Consider the following 27761-nt stretch of genomic DNA (forward strand, 5'->3'; position numbering starts at 1 on the left):
AGCTGCACATGCAGGATGGCCCTGGGAGCAGGATGTTGGAGAGGGGGATGCAGGGCTGACACCCCACTTTGGGCCATTGCCTCTAACAGTGCCAAATCTTCTGAGTGAGACCTGGGGGTGGTTTCCCCCGTCAGCACCTTCTCTCCCTGGTTGTGGGGGCAGCGCTCACATCTGGGGCAGCACTCACATCTGGGCCGGGGCTGGGGCAGCCACACTCAGCAGCCTGTCTGTACTTGTGAAATACTGTGTTCTTCATAAGCTCGCAGAGGGGGGAGACAGAGTGGAGGGGAATGAGCCAACCCTTTCAACTCAATTACAAAACAAATACAGGACCCTGCGAGCTGGGGCCTCTTCCATCCTAATTGGCATCAGCACCAGAACCCCAGCTCCAGCTGAGCATTTTTACAGAACAGAAAACCAGTTCTCAAAACGAGCCTGAGTGGCTGAACCAGGAAATTGTTGGAAGGGATCTGTACATGGGGTACATGAAGCACAAACCAAATAAAACAGCTTGAGCATGCTTCACCAGCCCTGTGTTATTTAAATTCAAGCATTACCTTTTGGGGAGGCTCGGCCAGCTGGGCATGGTTTTGCTGGGAGAAATTTGGTTTCAGAGCCTTGATCAGACTCATATGACAGGAGCAGAGGATTTTAGCACCCTCGCTAATGTGATTCACTGCCTATTACAACACGCTTCCTCTCACCCTGCTCTGCTATTCCACTTCGTTGTCTTTTCCACCAACAAAACCCCCTGAGGCCACTGGCTTTGTTTTGTTCAGTGCTGTGCATTCACTGTTCAAATCAGGGAAGGAGTGGAGCATCTTAAAGATACCCATGACCAGCTAAGCACATTAAACACGTGCTTTTAAAGTTTTGTTATTGTGCTTCAGAAATCCTCTGGAAAGGAACAGTTTCTTTCACTATCATCTTGTTTTATCTCTTTGTGTCAGGTGCTTCAAACCAGAACCTGTGGAACATATAGGCAAGAAATGAATCATCTGAGAAAGTCCAGAATTCATGGTCTGGATTTCTCATATTAAAAGGCATTGTGCTTCTTCCATATTTTCTTCCTAGCTTCAGTTCCTTTTCCAGTCAAAGTATTTGGGGGTGAGAAAAGGCACATGGGTTGTTGTCCATAGCCAGAGGGACTTTCTGTCATGGCTGAAGAACCTTGCACAAAGATATTCCCTGTTTAATTTTGTCATTTAATTGGTTATTTCACTAGTTTGACTAATTGGAAGGTGTAGAGATACATTTTTTCTCATTTAACTGTCGGTGTGTGGGGCTGCCTGAGGAAGAGGAGGAAGGAAGCAGCTTTGCACATGTTGAGGTTTCACACTCTTAGGTAGGAAGGAGGCTGGGCAGAGATGAATTGTCTCAAAGAGCAGACTGACCATCAGTGGCCCACAACCACTGCATGCTGGTGAAGGTGATTCACAGACCAGTGGAAACACCTTCGTTTAGCATCTGAACCACATTTGTCTTCCCTATTTCACTGAAAGACAAAAAAAACAGGGCAAAGAGAGCAATAAAAAGTGACATTTTCAAAAGCACCTTGGTGGTGTAGTGGCACAAGTCACATTTCAAATCAATTGTTTACATCTAAAGGGTCTTTGAAAAATCTTCTCAACCGTTTCTGCACTTTCTAGACTCTAAGTCTTCTGAAGCCACCATTTTAATCAGTTTTAGGGCAAAACATTCATTCATTCCCTCTGTGAGAAACTCCCTTTCCCAAATTCTGTTAAAACCCTGTAAAATCACCAAACCCTAACACTAGTAAGCACTCTATGCAGCAGAAATGGTTTGCTGCTTGAAAAGAAAAAGAAAGCTGAACTGTTTACAGACTCTTGGGCTTTCTCTCATCCTCATTCAGGGACTTCAACAACAACAAAGGGGTTTGCATAGTGATGGAGCAAAATCCTTCATGTATCTTTCTCACAAAGAAGATCTTGGGGATGTTTTCATTCTTCCTCCCTGATTTCTTCCCACCCCCCTGACAACTCCATTGCTCTTTCTTGTCTTCTTCCTCTTTTCCCCCTTTGTCTTTCACTGCTTTCCTCCCCCTTGTCCTTCACTGAAAGCCCCTCTCATTCAGTAACTTGTTGTCATCTCTCCTTGAAGCTACCACCACTGCTGCTCTGGTCAAGAGGTGTTATTTAAAACCCAGCAGCTCCCTAATGTTGTGCAAAGGCATCATCAATCATGCCAGGAAAAGAAAGCACGGCTCATGTGGGTTCAATTAGAGGCACAGTAGTGGGCAGAAGTGGAAGAATACTTAGAGGGGAGGGCACAGCTGTTCATTTTTAAGGAGAGGAAACTTCACATGTGAAGCATCGCTTGAAGAAGGGGCTGGCTGGGATCTTGGGCAGCAGGAAGGAGACATGAATTCTCCCAGGCTGTTAAAAGTCCCGAGAAACAAATCTTTCTGGCACCAGATTTGTTAAAGTTTGCATCCTCTTCACTGTATCTTTGGAGGCCCCTTTTCTCTCCCCCCTCTTTCCTCCTTGCCCACCCTCCCTCCTTGCTTGAGCCTCTTTTGGAAGGCAGGACATGAAGGGAAGCAGTTGCTGTGATGCCAGTCAAAGCAGCACAAAGTGCCCAAAGTGACAGCTAATAAACCAGATGAGAAAGCCAAGTGCTTCGTGTGGGCTGCTGTGAGCTGGGTGACCTTGTCAGATCAGACAGGCGAAACAGGCACGTGCCTGCTCAGCTCCGGGTGGGAGAGCTGCAGAGGCAGAGGCAGATGCTGCCACTGAGACCCAGCGCCAGATCCAAGGGCTGATCCTGTCAGAAATGCCTCCAGGGCGTGGCATGGAGCTGGGGAGGGACAGGATCCTGCTCAGCAGCCAGGGTGCTGTCCCTGGGCACTGCAGTGGTCCCACCCTCAGGTGTGACACTGAGAGAGGGGAAAGTCAGAAGCTGGTGGGTGCCATCAGCAATAATTTCTGTGGTAGGTTTGTCCTCTGTGCTTCCAATCAGAGCCACTGGTCTTTGTCTCCATTGCAGGGAGTGCTCTCTGCTGTGTCCTGCTGCAGTTACATGTGCTTCAAGTGATGGCATGATAGACATGCTCTAAAATGTGCCATTATTATGTCTGACCTTGAAAACCTTAGCTTCCATCATACCAAATGTGGAAAAATTACTGGGAAAAGCTGAGTAAACAGGGTCTTACCTCCATGGGCACAGCTTCTCTGCTTGGGAATGGCCTTCCCAGTGTGCCAGGAAGAGGAAAATCCATAGGGGTCTGAGAGGACTCCTACAGATTAGTTTAGGGGCTTTGTGGGGAAAGTACCATGGGCAAAAACCCAGAGATGAAAATGTGGAGATGCTAATTATTAACATTTTGACATCAAGGTCTAGAACATGGGCACAGACAAAGGACAGTGGGAGTATGGCTGTGGAGAGGGATCCCTCCTAAAGAGAGGGGGTCCCAGGCCTGTAGCACTTCCAGCAGGCTCTGGTGTCCTGCTGCTTTCTGCTAACAAAGGCCACGGGCTGCAGCTGAAACACTCTCACAAGTGTAGCTTGGGCAAAACATTCCTTTTGTAAGGTGGGACTGTCATGCACAGATACTGCTTCTGTTTAAATGTTTGTGCTATACTCTGGTTTCTGTTTCTTTGGTGTTCTCTAAGGAGCATCTGATGTGCAACCCTGTCATTAGAGAAACTTCCTCGTGCACCACGCTGTGTTTCAGAAGCCTGTAGCAGCTAGCAGGAACATTCATTTATTCCTAAACTAGATCACAGCAACACCAATAACTTAATTCCTGAAGCTGAATCTCTTATCATTGATACAGCTTCCCTCTGTTCATAATGGATCAAGTAGCATGAAACAATGCAAGACCTATGTCATTCCCATAATATTTGGATAGCCCCTGACATCATTAGCTTGAGTTTATTGACATCAATAGCTTGGGTTTATGTTATAATTTCCAGCAGCCACATGTCTACTGTGTTTTTTGATAATAGCATCTGTTAAAGGGAAATAGATGGATTGCTTTGCTGGATGCTGGAGTTCATCCTGGAGCGCTGGTGGTTTGCAAGACATGAGAATATGCTTTATTATCCCTTCTCCTGTGGCCATCACACAGCAACACCCTGGAATCTTCAGGACATCAACTGCCTACAGTTTATATACACTTTTTAATGGTACAGATATTCTGATAAGCAACAAAGGCAGAATTAACAGGCATTGGGAAGTGAAATGATTAGGAATGAGAACACATAGTATCGCTTCACCTGATGGCTCTGAGCATCCCAGAATGTGTTTGTAGAAAAGACATTTTTTTCCATCAGCAGTGCTCCCTGTTTAAATAAACTCCACGGTCTAGAAAAGGGGTTTTGTGCCCACTTGGGAAGTGTCCAGTTTCTCAGCTCAGGGACTGCTTTTTCCATTCTGAATGCAACCATATATCAAAGGGAGACAGGTCTGAACTTCTGTTGAAACCATTAGGGTGTTTTTGCAAAAAGGGAATCCAGGTCCCTTTGATGTGTGCTAGAAAAATTCCCTTTCCTTTTATAAACCCAGATCAATGGCCAGCAGTGCAAAATCTCCTGTGAGCATACCAGCCCTGAATAAAATATTCCCTGGAGGCAGGGGAGTGCTGCTGTACGGCTTGGTCAGATTCCTCACCAGCATCTTCCCCTTCTCATGTTTGGGTTTCTCACATTTCTTAACCTGTGTCCCTCTCTTTATTCTGGTGTGAAGGGAAGAGTTAGACTCTTCACTTCTAGCTTTTAATTTTTACAAACAATTTTCCATTTTTAATTAGAAAGTGGATATGTTGTTTACTCAGTTCCCTTTGCCAACATCTGTTTGTCCTTCAGTCACTCAGTAAATTCATCTTAGCTTTAGATGTGTGGCTCCTTTACTTCCCCCCGTTTTTCTTCCTTGCCCCTAGCACTCCATGATTCCAGTGTGCTGTGCAGTTTGGATTATTCCTCAGATCCACAGAAGTTTTGTTTCTGTGGATCTAAGAAGTTTTGTTTCTGTGTAGCTGTGATGGTAGAGTGACTGTGGGGAAGTCAGAGCACAGGGACTGACTCTGTGTACAGCCTCTCAAGCTCCAGGTGCCAGTTATGGGCAGGACACTCTTGGGTCTGCCCATGGCAAACTCCTCCTGGAAAAGGTCTGTCCCTCAGGCATTCACATCCGTGGTGTCAGGACAGCAGGGCCCTACTCTGTGTGGAGCCTTGGGGCACTCTGCCAGAGAAGCCACAACAGCAGCTGTCAGTGTCTGCACACAGTGTTGATGTGGCCCGAGGCACTTCCCCTGAGATCCCCATCCGAGGGTGACTGACACCTCTCGGGAGAGCCTGGGATGAGAGTCCCAAATGGCTTCATGTCAGCTTGGCTTTTACTTCAAACCAAAGAATGAGTTTGACTTCTCGGAAGCACAGGGGGATCCCCTCGGAGTGGCTGTGTCACCACAAAGGTGACAGGGATGGGGGACAGCTGTCAGCTCCAAACAGCTCAGGCTTGTGCTCCTTTCTGATGGCAGGGCACAGCAGCAGGTTTCCTCCTTGCCTCAGGAGGCCAGACAAGAGTTTTTGTAGAGCTGCAGTCTTTCTATGGAAGCACTTTGGTGTCTCGCCCCAGAGGTGGCAGAAAATCTTTTCTCTGACACTGTTCCTTAGGAGCCTTGGTGGGTTTGGTAGCTGCTGTCCAAATGATGATGGTAGGGACCAGACATGGCTGTCCTTGTGAGCCAAAATTATGGCTGTTAGGCTTGACATGGTTTTGATCTCTCCCTTGCTGGCTGTGGTGGTTGTAGCCCTGTGTCTCTTTCCAGACGGAGTCCAGCGTCACCATGACCTGCATGGATGGGAAGTGGAACAAGCAGGTGACGTGTGAGCCTGTGGACTGTGGTGTCCCAGACCAGTACCATGTGTACCCAGCCACCTTCAACTGCAGCGAGGGGACCACATTTGGCAAGAAATGCTCCTTCACTTGCCGACCTCCTGCTCTCCTGAAAGGTATTGGGGGGTGTCTGTGCAGTGACCTGAGAGACACAGCTAACACAGGCTGCTCCTAGGAGTACATGTAACTCTTGCTGTTGGCCTAGAATTATTAATGATATTTTAAGCAGGAAGAATTATGGGACTCTATGGAAGGTTTATTTATATTAGAAGTTAAGTTCCTTTGCATCTCTCTATTACCTTGCTTTGACCTTTCCTTGATTGTGGTTGGCCAGGCAGTAATGACAGGGAATATTGCTTCCATACAACCAAAACGTGGAAAAGTCATGGGGATAAATCAGATTGAACTCTCTTATCTTCTTTCTCATGCTTTGTCTATTTCTACTGTATGCCTCTCTTCTGTGCCTCCTCCATGTTTTTGGAAAGCCAAGAAAAGACTGAAAAGCCCCACATCCAAATGGCACAGACCCACATCACTGTCTTTTCTAATCCACCATCACTCTTCTCCTTTTCCACACTCATTTTGCTCTACTCTGACCTTCCTGTTCTCTTCTTGTTTGGCACTCTTTACGTTTTCCTTTTTTCTTTTATTTTTTTCCCCCTAGAAATTACAGTTTGCCACCCTCTATCTTCCTTTCCTGTTACTTTTCTGCTGACATCCACATCCTCTTCTCAACACCATCAACTCTTATGCTCACTGGCACATTTCCCCTTTTGATCTGGTCTTCAGGAAAGAAGAAAATTGTTAATTTGAAGGAACTTGTCCATCTTGTAAATAAACTTAACTGCTGTTGTTAACTCAGGTGAAAACACTATATAAGTTTTTTTTTTTGTACCAGTGGTATCTCCTCCTCTGGCAAGGTTTATTGCAAACACCAAAAAGGAAGGTATAGGAAGTATTCTTCATTGCAGGGAAAAGCGATGTTGATTTCTTCATATATAAGCGTATTGCTTATTTCTTTTTAATTCTGATGGGAGATAACCAAAACCAGCCAACACACAGTCAAAGTTATGACTACTCAAAGGATAGTTAAGAGAAAATTAAGACTACTTTTTAGTAAAAACCTCCCTTTTTCTGTTTATACACTCACAGGGCTGTCTTCAACAAAAGGTATTTTTCCATTTTAAGTGCTTTGAATTTTTTGGAGTGGGCAGTGAAAATAATTATAGTCATCATGACCAACAAGGGCTGATGACTCAGGCAGGGGTAGCTGGAGGGATAACAACCAATTGCAGATCAGGGGCTGCAGCTCTGGTGTAGCATCACTTCACTTTGGTCCAGAAACACTGAGCTGTGAGGTAAAGGCACCGTTTGGTGTAGAGCCATCACTGATGACTAATAAATGTTGCCACTGAGCTTCTGGAGAACAGTGTTGGAATGACTCATGCCTAATTCAATCACTGACGTCATGACAGCCACTGTTGGTAATGTCACAGCTTATCGCTTTGCAGTGGCAAGTATGATATCACCACGGCTGGGCTGGGAGCTGCTGCATGAGTCAGAGCAGAGGAACATGCTGGTGCTCCAGAAAAGAGCTCCCTTCTGCACAAAATACCTCTGCAATCATCTGCAGTTGGGGAGGGGAGAGAGAAATCCGGGGCTGATTTAATGTGGCTTCTCTTATCTTTGAGGGCAGGGCACGAGGGCTCCTCCACATACCTTCCTGAGCCCTCCAGAGCCTTTTGTTTTCTTCTTCTTCTTTGAATTCCAGCCTCATGCCCTGGTTCTCTTCCTCCCCTCAGAGAGAGATGGCATTGCTCCGGGGTTAGCAGTTTGTCAGTATTATTTCGGATAACTCCGAAGTTGGCTCCCTGTTGAAAATATGCATTGTGGGTTGAGAAGGGTTCCTGCAGCAATGCTCAGGGATTTCAATGGAATATTAGGGATTTTTGAAGGGTTTGTGGCTCATAGCTGTGCTATGCACCACTTTTCTTAGGAAAAGCTTATTCCTTTTCAACATATGGTATAAAATAACAAAGAATGTAAAATACGCTGAGACTGGGCTACTTTTAGCTTAACCTTCTGAAATCAAGTAGGTCATAGCAGAGGCAAATAGATCTATTGTACCTTTTACCTTTGAGGTGTTGGCCAAGAAAGCTTCCTGAGGAAAATGAGTCTCTAATGAGTATTATGAATCATATTTATCACAGTAGTCCCCAAGGACTGAGAGTCCCCAGCTGAGAATGGCTCCTCATTGTGTTGGAGTAGTGACTCTAATACTAACAGATGCTGCTCCAAAAGGTTCCAAATTGAAATAAAAGGGACAGATTCAGGGAAAAGATATAACACAGAAGCAGAATGAAGAATGTGATGGCACCAAACCCTCTGTTGAAGCCATGGCTTTGGAGAGGAGGGGGTTAGTGTATGAAACAAGCTTCCTTTCAGAGAGGAACAAAATAAGGAAGAGAAATACAAAAGATGACAAAGCCCGTGTAGCTTCCCCTATGCTATAGCATTTCCTGAAATAAGCACTGCCTGCCTGTCACCTGAAAGCAGAGTTCTTAATGATTTAATGACATCATCTAGAGCGAGAGAACACACAGGACATATGAATGTTCAATGCAGTTGGAATTGTCAAATCGGCTGAAGGGGCTTTTGATATCTTATGGGTGTAACAACATTTCAAAAGAAAATAGTCCTGCTGAACATTGTTAACTTTGCTCACTGTTCTTCTCAGGAAACAACAGCAACTTGACCTGCATGGAGGATGGGCTGTGGTCCTTTCCTGAGGCCCTGTGTGAGCTGATGTGTCGAGCACCCTCCATCGTCCCCAACGCCGATCTCCAGACCTCGCGCTGCCGAGAAGACAAGCACAAAGTGGGCTCGTTCTGCAAGTACAAATGCAAACCAGGTTACCACGTCCCTGGATCCTCCAGAAAATCAAGAAAGTATGTGAAAGACTAAAGCTATGCCATCAGCCTGGTTCAGAAAGCCATGAGTTACAATGATTTTGGGAAGGGGTTGTTTGTCACAGGCTCCGTGTGCTGTAGGGAATAGCACAGAGCAATTCCTTCAGGCAGATAGCTGTACAGTGTCAGTTTAGGCACCCAGCTCACTTAGGCTTCTTCAAAAATCCTGACCAGCGCTCAAAAAACAGACTTTACCTTAGAAATACCCCTTTGATATGCAGCCTGGGGAGTCCCCTTTGAAACCCTGCAGAAAAGGGTTAGTGCTGTCGTATACTTCTGACTCTGCACAAACCCACTTCAAACCAACCACAGCCCACAAGCCTGGGAAGCTGAATTCTTGGGAGATGTGTCCAAGGCCAAAAGAGGAGTTTAGGCTGGGCAGCTCAATGTTAGTTTTGCAAATAATCGTTATTTTTGCTCAGAGCCCTCATGACGCGGATTCACAACTTGTTCCCCAAGTGTTAAAAGCTCTAGCACACCCATCTCCTGCAACCTGCTAGCAGAGCTCAGAGGCTTTAGAGGCTCCCGGCTGACTCAGCCACTCACTAAATGTTGCTTTTTTTTCTGCACAAAAAGGCGAGCCTTTAAGATCCAGTGCACGCAGGATGGCACGTGGCTGCCAGGCGCCTGCGTGCCTGTCACCTGTGACCCTCCTCCTTCCAAGTTCCACGGGCTCTACCAGTGCTCCAACGGCTTCCAGTTCAACAGCGAGTGCCGAATCAAGTGCGAGGATGATGACAGTCAGTCGGTGAGTCTCCCTTTCCCAGATCACCTCAGCCCATACAAGTCTGGCTTTTTCATATCATTCCTAATGACACTGATCTTGGAGAGGCCGAGGGACATTGAGCTCTTCCAAAACCAGGGAAATGCAGAAGGGAAAAACATATTTAAAGAGCCTGGAAATATTATTTTTATGACAGTAATAACAGTATTAACTACTACCTGTAGAGGATTAGAAGTGACTGACTTACTGTTTCTGGACAGTAAGTGGCAGAAAAATCTGACACAGTGTCTTTATGATCTGGCTAGAAAATAAGGAGCAACAAATGAAAGTAAGTAGAATGTGAGTTATCTACACTTGTCCCATTTATTCCTTCTGTTTTACCTCGCTTTTCTCTCTAGTTCTTAGCATTGTATGTCTGTGTGTCATGTGAAAATTTAGCACCATAGGTATTATAATTATTCAGGTGAATTATCTCTAAACTTCCATATTTTTCCTGGCTGTGAAGGTGTCATTTGGCACCAGAGGTCAGATCCTCATCTGGCACAAATCAGCATGTTGCCTTTGGCTTCCTGGGAGCTGTGTTCACTGATATGAGAAGGTCTGGCCTTTACTACCTTATTTGAAATGCCTAGTTTTCCTCACCAGAGGTAATTATAGTTTGTGAGATAAGTAACTCCTCCCAGAAGTGCTGCTGCTGCTCCCTCTGCTTGGGAAGAGAAACTGGGGATGTGAAAGCTTCAGCAACTACAGGCACTGCTTGGAGCAGGGTGTGCTCCAACAGGGGCTGTTTCATATCATCAGAATTCAGATCATCAGATCATGACATCAGAATCTGAGGTAGCTTTAAAAAGGTACCAACCCTGCTCTAGGGGCAGCTATGTGAAAGACACCTCTGGTACCTGGTCCACATGTTAAAAGCCACTGTTCCCTGTCCTCTGGCCTGCCTAGTGTTTCACATCAGGGCACCTGGAAAAGTTTTCCTTGTTTAAGACTTGGAGTGAGGTTATGAGCAGTGTGAAATAAGAAGTTGCAGGCATGGCATGGGTGCAGAGGGGAAGGAAGCTCTGGGACACAGTAGCTGTGGCTTTGTGCATCCACCACTTGCTCAGAGGGGCAGCATGGCTTGTGCCATGTTCCAGCACTGCCAGTGTGAGGAAACTGAGACATCCAGGGCAATGGCAGCTGGTGGAATGGGCTTGTGTTTGCTTCTAAATGAGGTGAAAAAGAAGGGGAGCAAGCAGTGGAGTCAGGCTTACAGCAGTAATGAAGTAAGCTTTGGAAAGAGAGAGGTACAACTCTGTCTATTCACTGGGAGGGAGAGGAGTGACTGCTCAGCTGCGAAAGCACCTTGGGCAAAGGAGCAGATAAAATCTTGAGAAAGGTATTTACAGATATCAGTAAAATAGACAGTGAAAAGTATTTTCAGATATCCCAGAAAATAGGCTACAGAAGAAGAGCGAGGACTCCTGGCACAAGCCAGAACCACTTGAGAGGTGTTAATTATTTAAGGATTTAACCCCACTAAGTCTCTCTCAGCTATATAAGGTGATAATACACGTTGCATCCAAGCAAGAAACCCAGCAGGGGTTTTCACAAGAGATTTTGCAGGTCAGGGAATGATGGACAGTATGTTACTATAGCAATAGATATCCTGGGATGTCTGAGTATGTTGCTGAAACTATACAAGAGTACCCTCAAGCACAGTCAGCTCCAGGAACATAAATCAGGTTTCATGGCTCATCTTTGAGAATCACGTTTGAAACCTGGCAGGGAAATTGCAAAGGAAATACACCATACTTGCAAAAGCAGCAAATGGTGCTCAATTATAATTTAGCAATTTATTCCTGACTTTGTCACCATGCTGGAAGACCATTACTTGGCTGCACATACAGCATCTCTTAATCACCAGGAATGTAATGGTCATTTAAGCAGGTACCTCCCCTGGCACCAGAGCAAGGGTCTTCCATTTCTGCATATTGTACACAAATCATATCAACAGTCAGATCTAAATTAATCAATCTCTGCCAAACTGGCCCTTAGGTGAGAATCACCAAGCAGGGTATCACCCTGAGTCCATCTGCTCCATTATCCCCTTCATATGATTTCCTTATTACTTCTGGCAATGGCCAGATGTCTAGAGAAGGGGAAGCAGGTCCCACACCATAGTCTGCTGCTAATACCACTTTGCATCTCACTAAACACTGTGTTTATTAACAAAGCTGAGCAAAAAAAAGGGAAGCATTAGGATATTAAGGACAAGACTACCACTGAAGGCTGAGCCCTCTTCCATGCCAGTACCAGGAGCTTGTGCAGGTCCCTGTGCAACAGTGGGTGTGAGTTGTGGGGCAGAGCTCCTCCAAAAAATCCTGCAGGGATCCCAGCATGCACAGGACATTAAGGAATCCCCAAAGATATCCAGCACAGTGTCCAAGAGCAGGGTGGGTAGATTGCAGGCAATGTGTCTGGCATGAAAAATGGGTGAGAAGAAGCAGATATCCTTCATCATTCTCCCACCCAGTAAGGCCCCCACAGGAGTTTTGGAGCCCAACCACACCAGACATCCTCCTGTCAAATGTCCCACATTGCCCCATGGCAGTTGGGCTCGCAGATCCCACAGAACAGCTTGTTTGCACAGAAATCCCCTATGCCGTGTGGATAGATCTGACAAAAGATTGCCTGTGCACTCCTTTGTTGTTTTTAAAGGGCATGATATTTCCCCTCGGACTTTGGTATTCATTCTTCAGTATCATATGAAGAATCTCTTCTATAAGAGAAATGTCATATTCTATTCCTTGCCCATTCCACACCAGAGGATTTTTTCATCTTTCCCACCTGCCTCTGTGCGTGTCTGTCTCAGCCCCTTCGCCTGCTGTCACTCAAGGCAGCCAAGCTCTAAAGAGCACGTTCTGCCCTGCTAAACTCTTGTCCCACTCTCCCTTCCTCCTTCAGATGGCCATTGGGGATTCTTTTTTTTCAAGAGAGATGATGTAACTGGTTAGAAAATGTGAAGAGGAAAAAGGTTGTCTGCATTCGACACCAGCCTCTCTGTAACAAGGAGGAAGGCAAATGGGGTGAAGGCACCTTTTTTGCAACAGGAGTGGGGCTGTTCTAAGGTGTAGATCATGCAAGGGGCTTGTAAAGACCTTGAATTGCACAGAAGAGATGTGGGTATTTTTCTGTGTGTATATGTGAACACCGTAGGTTTCCTTTCCTTTATTCTTTGGAATAAAACTCCTTCTTGCCCCTCCAGGGCTGGCAGTCCCAACCAGGGGCTTTTGCAGCTCCAACAGAACTTTGCTCCAACAGCACAGCTCTGCTCACTCCTCACCTCTCAGCCTCTCCTTGCTTTTTTTTTTTTTTTTTTTTGTCAATCCTCGTTATCTCCTTCCCTCATTCCCAGGGCCGTGGGAGCAACGTGATCCACTGCCGGAAGGATGGCACCTGGAGCGGGTCCTTCCACCTGTGCAGGGAGATGCAGGGACAGTGTGCTCTGCCTACCCAGCTCAACAGCCACCTGAAGCTGCAGTGCACTGGAGGCTACGGCATAGGTGAGGACCCCAACCCCTGTGTCCAGATGGGAGCAGGCAGCCGGAGACCAGGAAGAGGGTGGGAATGTCAGGGAGGAGGAAGGAGTCCTTCAAATAACCTGTTTGCCCGAGTGAGAACCTGCTATGGGAGGCTTTTCAGGGAAATGCTTTGAGGAAACGTGAAGCTCTGAGAGGCCAGGCATCATGTAACATGCTCTGACTGCAGGCTCCTTGCAGGGCTTCCAGTTTCATGGTGTGCCTTCTTGGCCAGTTGGTTTTCAGGGGCAGCAGCATGCCAGACTGTGCCAGGGAGGGATTGTACCTGCTTTTGCTCTTAATCTTTCATAATGCCCCACTACTTCAGCCATGTGCACAAACCCCCGCTCCAGAAGCTGAAAGGCGGGGAGGTGACAGGAGAATGCAGCACTGGGGTAATTCAGGTCTCCCCAGAAACAGTATGAGACCAGCTGAGCACTCCCTTTGGTATGACAGTTGTTTAGGAGCTGTTTTAAAGGGTCTGTTTCCTTCTTCTTTCTGGGGTACCTGTTCCCTGTGCAAGGGGTGATGACCTCTGTGCTCAGCTTGGTTTTGTGTCACCCAGGCACAGGGAGGGACAGACACGCAGAGCTGTACACACTATATTGTACTTTCAGCCCCCATTTTGGGGGTCTCCCTGCTGTAAGGGCTGCAACAGGAGCTGCACTGCCTGCAGCCCACACAGGTTTGCGAGGCCCCTTCCTGCAGCCCCCCTCCCAGCCCCTGCCATCCCCCTCCTGCCACCTCCTGTCCCTTTGAACTTGGAGAAATTTCCTCCTTGCGCGGCTCCCTCATTATATCGCAGCCACGCGGAGGACTGCGAGTCTCCTTGTGTTCCCTCCCCGGGGAGGGGAACACGACCTGGATGAGATCACCGCTCTGTAATGATGCCAATTACAGATCATATATCAAAACAATTCCGACCCGCTCCTCTCCACGAGCGTGGTGGAGCACGGGAGAGCGAGCGGCGAGGAGGCTGCAGCGACTCTTAATGTGGAGAGGCGTTTTACCCTTGAGACGAGGTTACCTCCAGGGCCAGACAGGTTTTTGCAAGGAGAGAAACCCCAGTTCCTGATTTGGGGGGGATCATCTCAGTGCTGGGTGCCTGCCAGCACCGGCTCCTGTCGCAGTGACTGTTGGCAGGTGTCAATCCCAGGGACCTGACCCCAGGATGGGACCACACAGCATCATGGAGGTGAGGGACGCATGGGGCAGGCCCCCCACAAGAGTGTGGCTCTCTCTGGAAAGGGATTTAGAGCCCAGAAAGGGCACAGTGGCCACTGGCTCTCATCCTCAGCAGATGGAGACATACCACACACTTTTTAGGCTCACTCAGCACCAACTTTTGGGATCGGATGTTGGGGTTTTCCTCTCGTCTTTGCATTTTTGAAAGTGTGATCAATGTCCTTTTGAAAAAGTGCCCACCATGCTCATGGAGAGGAGGCAGTCATTCACTCTGGGGGTGGTGACAATAGGTCTCATCCAGTAGGTCCTTGGAGCCTCTTCCAGGTGTCCTGGGAAAGCAAAACAAACCTCAAGCACTCCCCATCTTTCCAGCCTAGGTCTGGCTGCTCCCACTGACTCCTCCAAGTGGAGAATGTGAGAAGGCAGAAGCAGGTGGGAAAAATAATAGCAACCAGTCGTGGTCACTATGAATCCCACACACCTTCAGTAATTCCTCAGACACCTAATCTGCCCTTCCAGGCTGAGGCGTGTGTTGAGCCAAAGGTTCAACTCTCCAAACCAGTGCAGAGATTAATTCCTCCCCCAGCGCTGATTGGAGTGCAGAAATCCTAATGACATGTTTGCAGCAGCTGTGCCATTCAAGAGTGATTTTCCAGGGGGGAAATGGTAATGGTCCAACACACAAGGGCTTATGGTTGTGTCACCACAGGGCTCTGGGATATTGCTGCAGAGTATCACAGCATGTTTTAATAAAGAAAGGACAGGATTCCCACTGGGCATGACAGTTAATCAGAGAAAAAGCAGGTTTATGTGTGAACAAAGCCATCATTACCTTTCTGCATACTTCTTATTGACTGTGGGACTTGGGTGATAGCTGGTCCCCAATATCATTAGGCTTGGTCACCCTTTGGAAGATTATTATTGGATGTTTGTAAATCTGACAGATCAAACAATAGGTTTCTTCCATGTCATAGGTGAGATGAGTTTGACAGGCTCTCCCTGCTTGAAAGAGCAGTTGAAATGGTAAAACCTTCACATTGTCTTGATGATCTGAAAGTGCAAAACCTGACTCCTTTCTTGGAGTTAATAGCCAGAGAAATACCTAGATTTGCAGCTTGTTCAAAAAGGCCCTGGAATACCTGCCACCCCCACGCTCTCCTGCTTACTACAGGGCTGTACTCAGCACTTCACGTGTGCCTAGGAGATATGTGATAGTTATGCTTGACTGCTAATTGCAATTTAGGAAAAATGAGCTGTAATCCTGTCCTTCAGCTGGAAGGATGCTGGAAGGGTCAGAAGCCGCCTGCTTTATCCTTTAGTTTTATCCCCTTTGTGTTTTGAGCAGGCACAGAGTGTACCACCTCCTGTCTGGATCACAGTCATGAGCCCATCCTCCTGCGCGTGAACGAGACCGTGCAAGACATCCAGCACTGGATGAACCCTCAGAGAGTGAAGGTCAGTGCCTGGTGACTGCATGAACCACATCCTTTACTGCATGTTTATGAGCACTGAGTGGTCATTGTTACCTGTGGAAACATTTAGGAAAGAATTCTTGATTTTTCTCATGTCTGTTCCAGTAATATAGTGGCTTTCTCTCCAAGTGGCTTTTTCTCTGTGTTTACCAAGTGAAAGTCAGTTCAAGGTAGAGGCCTCCCATCAGTGGGGTTTGATCTGGAAATGGGATCCATGCCACAGGAAGATGTGATGGACAGCCAGAGAAAGGGCACTGGCCAGGTTTTATTTTCTTCCTCCTGTTCTGTATTTTGCATTCTTTGGGTGGCAGGGCTGGATTTTTCTGTGCCACTTCTGGATGACAAAAGAAGCTGATACAGAGGGATTTTCATTTCCCGACCCTGCAGGGTTGGCTGAGCGCTCCCCCCGCTCCTCTGCCCGCATGTGAGAGCTGCCTGCTCAGCACAGCCCCTTCCAGAGGTCACCACTTCTCCCTCCTGCCTGCTGCAAACGCAGTGCCAGCATTAGCTGCTCACAGCTCCCCGTCCTGAGCGTCCTCCAGCACACACCAGTGGCAGCGTGCCCTGATGGGGACGTGCACACCCACCTGCAGTGCCTTGCACGCACACACTCAGCCCTGCTGGCAGCAAACAGCTGCTGGATGTCATGCCCACACTTGGGTGTCAGTGAGAGATATACTCACCTAACTCTTCCTGGAAACCCTCACGTTCCTACAAACAAACCAAGTGTTTGTGGGTTTATGGTATTTCTGCAGGTGTGGAAGTCTAACTGGACACGTTTGAGCACGTGGTGGAAGACGGTGGCACATCAGGGGTCACCAGGGTGCAAGTTACTGATGGTGCTTGAGCAACACCTCTGGCTTTCACATACTTGGTCCTGGCTTTGCAGGAGTCTGTTTTACACACCTGAACTCCATTAAGGAGTAGAACAAGCAGCCAACACAGCCCCAGCATGTCCTGAGCAGCTCTGACAGTCTATTTGCTTCTCTACATGCCTAAATGTAAGCCCAGGGTTTGGGGCTTTTGAAATCTGGCCTTGGCTGTGGGTAGCAAGTGGCTCCAGAACTCTCCACAACTTTGAACTTCACTGTTTCACACAGAGCAAGAGAATAAATCTGGGAAAGGAGTGGGAAACCTAAGTCCAGAGAATATGACAAGCTCCTAATGTCCTTCCCAGCTTCCCATTTGCTCCAGACGCTGAGGTTCTGTGACTGCCTTAAGCCAAGGCTTTGCCAAGTCTCTGGCATAAAACATAAAGAAAACCCCTATCTCTCTATGAGGGGCAATTTCTCACTGGCCCTTTCCTGAGTGCCAGACTTTAAAGTGGTTTGTAATTCATGGGGAAATAAAGTGACAGCTTCCCTCCTGTTCTCTCTGCACTCCTTCACTTATTGATGCGGGTACGTGGAGGGAGCTGTAACGAGTTTTATACCTGCAGGTCTCTGGAGGGCTCATTAGGCAGCAGGGAAAACACAGAGTAGTAAAGGGGGAGACAAGGGGAGTGAGGGATGGAGGAGAAGCCATGGTTTCCAAGAGCACAGCAGTAAATAAGCCCTTTTTTCCCCCAATGGTGAAGATCTTGCAAGAGCTTTAGGCCCTGAGCAGATGCAAGTTCCACGCCACAAATGCTTTGTAACTAGAGGGTGAGATTTGGGCTGGAGAACTTGTGTTGGGAGGGACGACATGTCGGAAGGGACTAAAAAAAATCCTTAATTAAAAAATTTGGTAAAGCTGTAAAACATCTATCTTATCCAACTCTGCAGATAATGGGATGTCACCCATGGGGAGCATCACCTCCTGGGGAGCCACCAGGAGAAACGCTGCTTCTGGTGGGAGCGAGGACATCCTGGAGAGATGGGACTGGGATGCCTTGGGGGAAGGTCCCCATGGCAATGTGTTATATATCATTAATAACCCGTGTCTCTGTTTATGGCCAGTGACAGCTCTGCTGTTGTGCCACATGAGCACAGGGAGCAGCTGGTTGCATTTACACGGCGAGTCTTTGTGCATCTCAGAGCACTTGAATGACGCAAAGGAAACACTTTTTGTTGCTTTAATTTCAGGCACAAGTAAAGTACAAATGAGGGCAGGATGGGAGGAAGATAAAGGCAGGACTGATCTGTGGTGCTTACCTTTGAGGGGATGGGGACAGAGAAAACACAGAGAGAGCTGACAAGAAAAAATAAATAATTTGTCTGTAGCAGCTCAAGCAACATCTGTTATGGAAGCAAAATGAAAAGAAGGAACTATCCCTTCTCTGAGGGCTGTTTAGAGGAGAGCTGTGCAAATCATTTGATTTTTCGGTTCACTCAAAGTTCTCTTAAAATGAAAAAAAAATAAAATCCCTAATCAAAGGGACCCTTTTGTTATTGCGATTTTTGGTGAACCAAAAAATTGGAAGAAAAAACATGTTGGTTTGAACATAACGTAGCATTTCATTTCCAAGGAGATTTTGTAAACTTTTTGTTTAGTGAAAACGAAAGAAAAAACAAAAACATAGCAAAGTCTTAGAAATTAAATGTCCTCTCAAACAATAAACAACAACAGATATTTCATTTCACAAAATGTCTAAATATTTCTGTGTTTTTCTGAATTGGTTTAGGTTGACTTGCTTTGTTGGGTCTGAAACAGTTTGCTGAAATCAGTTTAAGCTGGCAGTGTCTTCCAAATCAGTACTTTCAGCAAGGAAAAAAAAAAAAAAAACCACCTGAAATCTTCTGTGCCTCTGTTCTGCTGTGGGATGTGTTCAGAGCAGCCAGTGCTGTCCCCACGATTTTCCCTTCACTGTGTGTGGCACACAGAGCTGCTGAAGACACCGATGGATAGAGCTGCCAAGACTGACTGTGCAGGCAGTGGGGAGAAAAAAGGGAAATATCTCCAAGAGACAGCTTGACAGCTCTTTCCCATTGACTGCAGAGAAACAGAGCAGACACCTCATTTCTTAGGTTGTCTGAACTTGGGTTCTTGCCTTAGTGCTGAGTAGGGACAGGCTAAGTAGTGTGCAGGCATGTACATGCCTGGGAGAGCCTTCAAAGGGTCTGCATGTCCCAGCTCTGCTGGGCTGAGCGTGACCATGGCCCCTCTTCCCATGCAGACTGCAAGCCCTGGGATTAAAAATGTCCAGAACTCATTAATGGGAATGCTCCTTAAATATTCCCATAATCACTTAAGCTTTGCACTTCCCTTCTCAGGTTTTTTGTTTGTTTGTGGGGGCTTTTTTGGTTTTTTGTTTGTTTGTTTGGCTGGTTTGTTTTGGGATGATTTTTTTTATTATTTTTCAGAGGGGAGTGGTTTATGGTGTTTTTTTGTTTTGTTTTTTTGGTTTTGGAGAGTTTCGGGCTCATTTTGCAGCAGGGAAACTGAGTCATGTACAGTGATGCGACCTACTGTGATGCAGCAGCTCCACTCCTGGGAAGGCAGGAGATCCCATTCCATCTGTAGCTACAGGAGGAGGCAGCCCCCAAGTCCTCTTTCCTGGCAGCAGTGGCTCATCCCCTCACTCATAATGCCCACAGTTAATTGTCCTGTGAGTGAGTTAGCTGAGAGCAGGAGATGCCAGTCCCTGGGCTCCAGCCTGGAGGGACACTTGACCCATCTAAGGTGGAGGAAAGCTCTCCACCCGCCTCTCTGGGGGAAACCTGATCCCCTCTGCAGCCACAAAGGGTTGACATCATTGTGTTAGTCCCACCACAGGAGAGAAACACTGGCACTGGAGGCACTGGGTCTTCCTTCACAAGGAGAAAATGACAGCTTGATTTGCTTTTTGGCTCTTTGTCACCTACTGTGGGAGAACAGCAGAATGCCAGCCTCCCACCGCAGATGTGGCAGGGTGGCATTCTGGGCTGGGGACAGGACCCGAGTCAGCACAGCTGGCTGCACAGCTGTGCTGCAGGAGCTGGTGCACGAGGGGAGCTGGGGCCAGGAGGGCAGCAGATGTCACCTCGGGGGCCTGGGGCACAGAGCAGCACGGGCAAGGGACAGGGCTCCAGGGGCCGTGGCCAGATGGGCTTTATTGCCCAGGCACCACCTGGCATGTGGGGGATGTGGAGCTTCCATACACCATGCCATCCTTTGTTGGCATTCTGAGTCTAGCTGTCTGTGCACGCCAGCTCCATCAGATCATCCTCATGTACCACCTCTACCCATCCTTGCTTGCTTTCTTTACATTTGTTTATGTCAGGTGCCCCAGGCAGCACCCTGCGGCACCTGTATGCCTGTTTGAATTGCAGGAGGCAGAAACAATGCCCAACAATCCAAATCATTCCCAATTTCTTGGTTTTCTAACCCAGGCTCTCCCTCTGCTCACATCCTCTCTCCCAGTGCAGACACCACAGCAGGGTACAATCAGGCTGGGGGTAGGAACTGAGGGCTTGGAAAACCAGAAAGAGGAGTCAGGACTATGGCCTAGAGCCCTTGCCTCTGCTTCCAGCCCCAGGAATGTCAGCACGATTGAATTCAGCTCTAGTGGTCTCTGCTAGCAAAGGATGATCCAAGGGGAGGACAAACTAACTGGTAGGAAGCTGTTGGCAGGTGCCACTCCAGAGGAATGGGAATTTCCAACTGACCCAGTGATTAACCTGGCTCCTGACTTTCCCATGCTGTGGAGAGCATGGGCTCATTCCCATTCCCTGGAGGAGGCTCAGCCCAAGGCTGTGTTTGGGATTGAAGATGACCTTGAGTTCTCACTCACAGAGAACCATCAGAGACTTCACCTCCCATCCATTCCTTTAAGGGAGGTGCTGGTGTTTTAATTCTTGAAGGGTCAGGAAAACAGTCAGTGGCTTCCTCTGCGAGGGATTGCTCTCATGTGGAAAGCTCCTTTCTGAAGAGCCTGGTTCAGGGCTATTTGGTTTCTTTTGTTCACTCTGCATGCTCACACACTCACACAGAGCATGAGGTTTTGTAAATATTGATGCTTCTTACCAGGGGAATGTGAGGTGCTCTTTGGAAGTGCACTTCTTCCACTTATTGTCTGCTGGCCTTGGGTACAGGAGACAGACTCCTGAGTTTTTCCACTTTGTTCTAATTCTTGGGTTCAAATGCTCTTGAACTGCTTCCTTTACTCTCCCCGCTCCCCCTCTGTTGATTGGCCTTGTTTATTTTCAAACCTGGAAAAGTTTCCTTTTTTTTTCCCCTCTGAAGTGCAATAAACAGAAGGGGGTGGGGGGAGAAAAAACCCTCACCATTTGTGGCAGGCAACAGCCTGGAAACCTCCAGCTGTCTGTCAGGAGTGCACCGGGGAATGCGTGACACCGCACCTTGCACGATCCCTCCCTCCCTCCCAGGGATAAACAACATCCTCCCCTCCCCAGCCCCTTCTCTGCTCACACAGACAGGCCCTGTTGTGAGGCAGGTGGGGCAAGCTGGGCTTGACTAATAGTGGAAAATCCAAGAGCATCGGAAAGATAAACAGCCCGAGTCAGATAGTATAAAAGTCCTTTTTTCTAGCACACGCCAGGTAAGCCTCAAATGACAGAAACTGTAAAAACAGGCTGGGGTTCCCCTGCAGATGGAATAAATTAGCCCTGAGATGAACAGGGGAAGGGATGGCTTGTGTGATGGGTCTTCCCAAATGTTAATCCCTTCCTTCCCCAGCCTCCATCCAACCCCAGGCCCGCACTTTAGGTGAGTGCCTGTGTGCTCATCTTGCTCATCTGGACACTGTAGAGCTTCATCCATGGGCAACAACCCCAAAGGAACATTCTGCCTAATGTCTTGCTGGATGGATGGTAGTCCTATCTCCAGGACACCCACGGTGTGGAGCCACCATCTCCACTGACCAGCCAAAGTTTTCATCCACTCTTTAAATATAGGTGCCCCTGTAAGTGTCATTATCTAGGAGGCTGGTCAACATTTGTGCCCAAAAGTAAGTGTGCAACGTTTTTCTCTTGACAGAGTTGGTAGAGAAATTATTATACAGCTCATAAAATGTAGCCAAGGGTGCTGTCCTGTCTGGTGTGTGGTGGGAGGTGCTTTCATTTAAGATGGTGCTAAAATGTGTCTGAAAATCAATCTTTAGCTGCTTCCACCTTCAAGAATCAAAGGTATGATGGACAGTGAAAGAAAGCAATTCTTGGCAGCACCAAAGAAATCCCTCAATTAATTCCTAGAATGCCTCCCCCCTAGCCAAGAGCAAAAGTGGACCTGTGCCTTTGCCTTTCCCTGCCACGTTCCCCCACCATGAGTGAAATATTGGGCATGACATTTTAGGAGAACCTCAAATATTATTTTAATCTCAAATGCTCTGTTATTGCAAGTGTCAAGTCCAACACTTCTTGTAAATACCTGGAGGACAGCCAGGTCCTGAGAACACAAGAGGTGTTAGGAACTGAACTTCATTGGTTAAGTACTGGAGAGCCATAGGAGCCAGCACACTGCCTTTCTGTACACTGATTTCTTTGTCTTAACCTGTTGCTTTTTTTTTTTTTTATTTCTTCCCTCCAGAGTGTTGTCTGCACAGCAGGACTCAAGTGGTACCCTCACCCTTCCCTGATTCATTGTGTTAAAGGCTGTGAGGTGAGTTTGGCTTTAGCTCAGGTGGTCCATGGTGACTCTCCTAAATCTTACAGAAACAATCACTGCAGGCATGTGGGCTGTAAATTCTGGTTTTCAAGTGGGGAAAGCAGGATTTTGCCCTGACCACCCTATCACACAGACTGATTGCCTGCATCGGTCCTGACACTCAGTAGGGAAATTGGTGTTTTTCCCAGAGATGATGGTTGGTGACTCTCGCAGGAGTTAAATGATCAAGCAGCTCAAAAACACTGGTTGACCAAAAGAATTTCCCAGAATCTGGGAGTTTCTGGGAAGTTGTAAAAGCCTTCTCTTGTTTTTCCTTGATCTTGACTTATTTGAGGGACAATTCTTTCCAAGGCCAGCCAAGCTTCGGGCATTGGTGTGGGCAGAGAAAGTTTAGGAAATGCAGAGATGATACCACTGGGTGGACAGCACAGCTGGATATGGAGCAAATCACACCTCCCTCCACTGGCCACCTCTGTCTAAACCAGAAAAGAATAATCAGAAACATGCAGTTACATTTCAGCTGTGATAGACTTTTAAAGTCTTGCAAGTTACTTGAGAAAAAGTAATTATTTTGAAGGATGTTTTTTTCTGCCAGCAGCAATTTTTTAAATGTCTGAGAAGATTGAAGATGCTTCTGTGGTTAAACAGGGCTGGAACACCTCTGTGTGTGTGATGGCACTCATGTGTTTTCCATCATGCCAGCCCTTGAGGAAGGAGTCACAGGAAGGAGTCAATCCTCTGGAAGGTTGGGAAGCTCCATGTCCATTTTGGGAATGAGCTGGCTCACAGGGAGAGGCAGAGATGGCGATGGGCAGTGGCAGAGCTGTGTCTTTGACTTTCTGCCACACTGACCAGGCTCTCAGCACCTAGTAACCCAAGCACTCTGAAGTTACTTGCCCAAAGTGTCAGAACATGGGCCTGAATTCCTGAATATGACACAAAGCTCCAGACCACACTGCTGTGGGATGTGATTTGTCTTAAAGTGAAAGACAGGTTTCCTTCCCGTACAAATGTTGGGCCCAAGAGGGTAATAACTCTCCAACAATGTAATAGTTTCTGTCTAGCTGTTCCCTAAATGAAAAGCATTCTGCTGTCAGTGCTCTGAATGTCATAAGCTGTCTCACGCATCGCATTCATGCAGGCTGGCTGGGTGCCCCCATTCTCCAAAGAGAGCTGAAATAACATCCAGACACCATTAAAAAATGCCATTCAGGTGCTGATGCACCACTGGATATCCATCCTCCTGCTGTTTAAGGATAGTTGTTACTGAGACAAACTTTGCAATGATGTAATAATTTACCAGAAGCCATTATTACTGACCTGCTTCTTCTCAGCATTTTCTTCCTTTCAATCTCTGCTAATTGCCAGAGCCCTCTGCATCAACAGGAACTTTCTTCTTTTCAGCATTCATTCAGCAGTGTCACTGCATCCTAATCCATCATGTGGGAAGGCTTTGCCCAGACAATTGATAATGGCCTCCAGCATCATTTTCAGAGCGTGATGCTTCTAGGATCCACGGATGGGCCAGAGCTTGGCATTAAGATTTCAGAAGAAATGCCATCTTCACCAAGCCTTTTGTTTTTTCTTCCCATGACTATGGAAACAGAGACTAATAAGCCAGTAGGTCAATAATGCTGGGCCATTAAGCTGATACAACCCCTAATGTAGGAACATCCTTAGCATTAGGGAGGCTTCCCCAAACGGGAGGATGTAAGTGGGGCATTATTTGGCTCCTGGTGATCGTAGTGGGAACCCCTGCAGCTGCTGCAATGTGATTTTTTGTCGCTCCCTAGTGGCAGGAACAGAAGCTTATGAGTCAGCCATGTACTTGTCTGAACCTAACTTGGGTGTTTCAGTAGCAAACGAGTCCCTCTGGACTTCATGTGTAGTCCTCCAAAAATATCAGAGCACTACAACGTGCATGAAGAGCAACAGAGAGCTCACCCTACAAGCAAGGTCCCAAATCAGAATAGATGCTTTTTGTCCCATTCTTCTCCTCCTCCAAAGGACTGGCTTGTCTGCTCTGTGCCAGAGAAAATTCTTCCACCAGATTCTTTATGGATTTTCCAGCATTCATAGGTGTAGGGTACAGGCATAGGGATGGAAATTTAAAGTCAAGATTTCTCATCAAGCAGGCACAGCCAGGCAACACAAGAGAAACATGGAGAAGCCTGCAGAATTTCCTGTGAGGTTGAGCAAAGTTCACATTTTTAAATATGACTATGTTTGCCTCAAAATATCTCTTCATCTATTTATAAATCATTCCCTTTTAACTCTTGGAATATTAATTAAATTGGAAGGGGGCTTTCAAGTCAAAGTCTTTGCCTGTATAAATAAATCAATATCTATGGAAATCCGTGGAGTTAAGACAGTTTAGAGGGACAGGAGCCTCACACCGTAACTCTGATTTCCTTGTCAATATTTGCAGTATCTGCATGTAATTAAACAAGTGACACTCAATGAGTCTGTCCCCTCCTGGTAGTCCTGCTGTGGTCTGAGGTATTGCCATCATTGCCTGGGTTTCCTCTACCTGATAGAAATATTTAAATTTGCAGCACATCAGCAGTAAAAGTGTGCATTTGCCCCGCTCCACTGAGTTCATTTCAATTCTGATGAGTGTGGCCATGGTGAGCTCTGGGGAGAGCACGGTGAGCTCTCATGGCTGCTTCTTCAGGTATCCATCATCTGAGACTCTCTGGGTCTGCAATTGATGCAAAAATCCTCCCAGGAAACCTCCCCAAGACACCCTGCCTGCTCTGCAATGAGGTCTTCTTGCAGGAGAGTCCCTGGTGTGTTTTTCTCGGTGCAAAATAAGTGATTTTCTCAATGAGCAGATAAAATGGGAATGGCCTCATGAGCCTGTGCATTGAGAATTACAGAGATATGACTGTGCTCTCTGCTGATCATTCATTTTTCTGAGCTTTCATTGCTGCCTGGGATTTTCACACCCAGTATGGACCTTTTTTACTGTTGGGAAGTCTAAACTTCTGTACTTGCAAACCAAGAGGGCTCCAACATGCGATGAAAGACTTCAGAAGGCCTTTCCTTCAGAATTGTGGTTATTATTCAGGCCCTGTGTAGCACATGGACTAGTTGATCACATTGCCCAGCCTAATGACCACATTTTCTTTTTCAAGGTGATTTATGAATTTTACTTAACAGCTCTCCACAATGTCCCTCTGAAGAATTGCCATCATCCCAGCTCTGAGCTGTGGAGTGGAGGAAGATCACATGCCATGGCCAAAGTCCCATGCAGTCACTGCTGTTCAGAAAACAGGAGAACATGGTCCCTGTGCTGAGCTCAGACCTCTTCCATTCCTCTTGGTGATTTGTTTCATGCCCTCGTTGCTGACATGTGTTGTGAAGTCAGAACTGTGGCAAAAAGCTCAGCTATTAAAAGCAAGCCCATTTTGCTGCAATACATAACCTTCTTCTTATCCCACACAGTTTAGGAAGGTTAGCTTAAAATTATCAAAGGTGCCACAATTTTAGATGCCTGGATGCTGTCTCTGGGCCTAGTCAAATTAATATTCCTGAAGCATCCTCTTATGTGGGATGTGAAGAGGCAACAAGGGCTCATTTCCCTTCCATCTACTGTCCTTTTTTTTCTGTCTGTTTTGAAGGGAAAGGGGAATAATTATCTCTTGCTTTTCAGGGCAGCTGGTATGTTACAAACTATATGGTTCCTTTAATTTTTTGTGGTTTTCTTCTGAAATATTGTTACAGGTTTCAAGATTATAGAATCATAGGATGGTTTGGGTTAGAATGGACCTTAAGATCATCCACTTCCAATCCCCTGCCATGGCAGGGACACTTTCCACTGTCCCAGGGTGCTCCAAGCCCCAGTGTCCAACCTGGCCTTGGGCACTGCCAGGGATCCAGGGGCATTCACAGCTTCTGTGTGCCAGGGTCCCACCCATCATATGGAGGGATTTCTTCTGGATATCTAACCTAAATTTCCATTCTTTCAATGTGCCATTTCCCCTTGTCCTGTCACCAGAGTTCCTGATGAACAGTCCCCCTGCAGCCCCTACAGACTCTGGAAGGTGCTGTGAAGTCCTACACAACCTTCTCTTCTCCAGCCACGACTTTCTCACGCTGTGGTGAGAAAGGAAGGGGCTCATTTTATCCATGTGCCCACTCTCAGCCTTTTCCTGGTTTTTTCCTTTTTCAGCCTTTCATGGGGGACAACTACTGTGACTCCATCAACAACAGAGCCTTCTGCAACTATGATGGTGGGGACTGCTGTGCCTCAACAGTCAAGACCAAAAAGGTAGGGATGCCCCTTCCTCTTCTCATGGGAATTCCTTATTGAATGCTGCTTTGTGCCTGGAAATAAATTATTTTTGCTCCAGAAAGGAAGAAAGGTCCTCAGAAGGACCTTCAGCCCAGGCATCAACTCACCATAGGCACTGAGTTCTTGCTGGTTCATTTATCATTCATCCTCCAAGGGTAAATGAAAGGTTAGAAGTCACTAGGAAAATAGGAGAGAGCACAAGGAAAGCATCGTTGTGGATCTGTTCTTTGATCCATGTGTATCCACATGTGCCTGGCTTGCTGCTGACTGTCCCATCCTAGAGTGGACAGAGAAGAATGTGGAGCAGGGTAGCAGGGCTGGGTGGAGATGTCAAATATTTTTTGCATAGAGACCACGTAGAGCAGAGCCTTGCAAAAAGAGACAAGCTAGTGACACAGATCTATAAAATCATTATTTAAGGTAAGGATGATGCTTAGGAAAGTAAAATCCACTGGTTTTTATCACTCAACAGTGAGGGGGTGAAGTGGTAATTTCCTGGAAGCAGGATCCAAACAGACAAAAGAACATCCTTATTGGCACAGTGTGTGTTTGAGTAATAGAATGCATTGCCACAGAGTATTATTAAGAACAAAAATATATTTGAAGTCAAAAAAAGAACAGGCCTATTTGTGGAGCTTTGCTCCATCAGTGGCTTTTAGACACTGTGATCTGGATGCAGTTTCTGGCTGAGGAATATTTGAATCCTTGGCTGTTTGAGCCTGGGAAAGATTCCCTCCACACATATCCCTCCTTTTTCTGCTTCTTTAACACACATTTCTGAGCACTGTTAGAGACAGTGACTGGGGTGATAGGGCTTGTGGCTTGGAGCAGTACAACATTTTATAGGCTTCTAACCAGCAGGGATTTGGAACTAGGTTCCTCCCCAGAAATAAGGCAAATTTTATCCTCTGGCAGGTGAATATTTTACCTTATCTTCCAGATTTGTGTGTAGAACAGAATGAAAAATCCAGCTGCATTAAGTATCTGATACATATTAATAAATAACAAAACCTGAGGGAGCTTGGGCTCAACATATGACACCATCCACGTTACCCAGCTGAGGAAGGAGATCCTCTCTGCAGAGAAGCCAGCTTTGTCTGGTCACTTATTTTCCTTGGTTCAGGATTGTGGGCTGTCTCTGGTCCATTTGGGAGCAATGGGGGAGATGGA

General features: G+C 46.8%; 1 protein-coding gene across 4 annotated transcripts in view; it reads left to right on the forward strand.

The window, feature by feature from the left end:
- Positions 1 to 27761, forward strand: part of PAPPA (pappalysin 1) — a 180975-nt gene that overhangs the window by 137165 nt on the left and 16049 nt on the right. For all 4 annotated transcript variants that reach the window (XM_021551415.4, XM_085594030.1, XM_085594031.1 and 1 more), the window contains exons 15-21: positions 5792 to 5975; positions 8597 to 8807; positions 9405 to 9576; positions 12953 to 13100; positions 15646 to 15755; positions 22217 to 22288; positions 26469 to 26567. In XM_021551415.4, the coding sequence (XP_021407090.3) occupies positions 5792 to 5975; positions 8597 to 8807; positions 9405 to 9576; positions 12953 to 13100; positions 15646 to 15755; positions 22217 to 22288; positions 26469 to 26567 (996 nt within the window). The remainder of the gene's footprint in view (positions 1 to 5791; positions 5976 to 8596; positions 8808 to 9404; positions 9577 to 12952; positions 13101 to 15645; positions 15756 to 22216; positions 22289 to 26468; positions 26568 to 27761) is intronic.

This window comes from Lonchura striata, chromosome 17, assembly GCF_050655825.1.
Source record: "Lonchura striata isolate lonStrDom1 chromosome 17, ASM5065582v1, whole genome shotgun sequence".
NCBI lineage: Eukaryota > Metazoa > Chordata > Aves > Passeriformes > Estrildidae > Lonchura > Lonchura striata.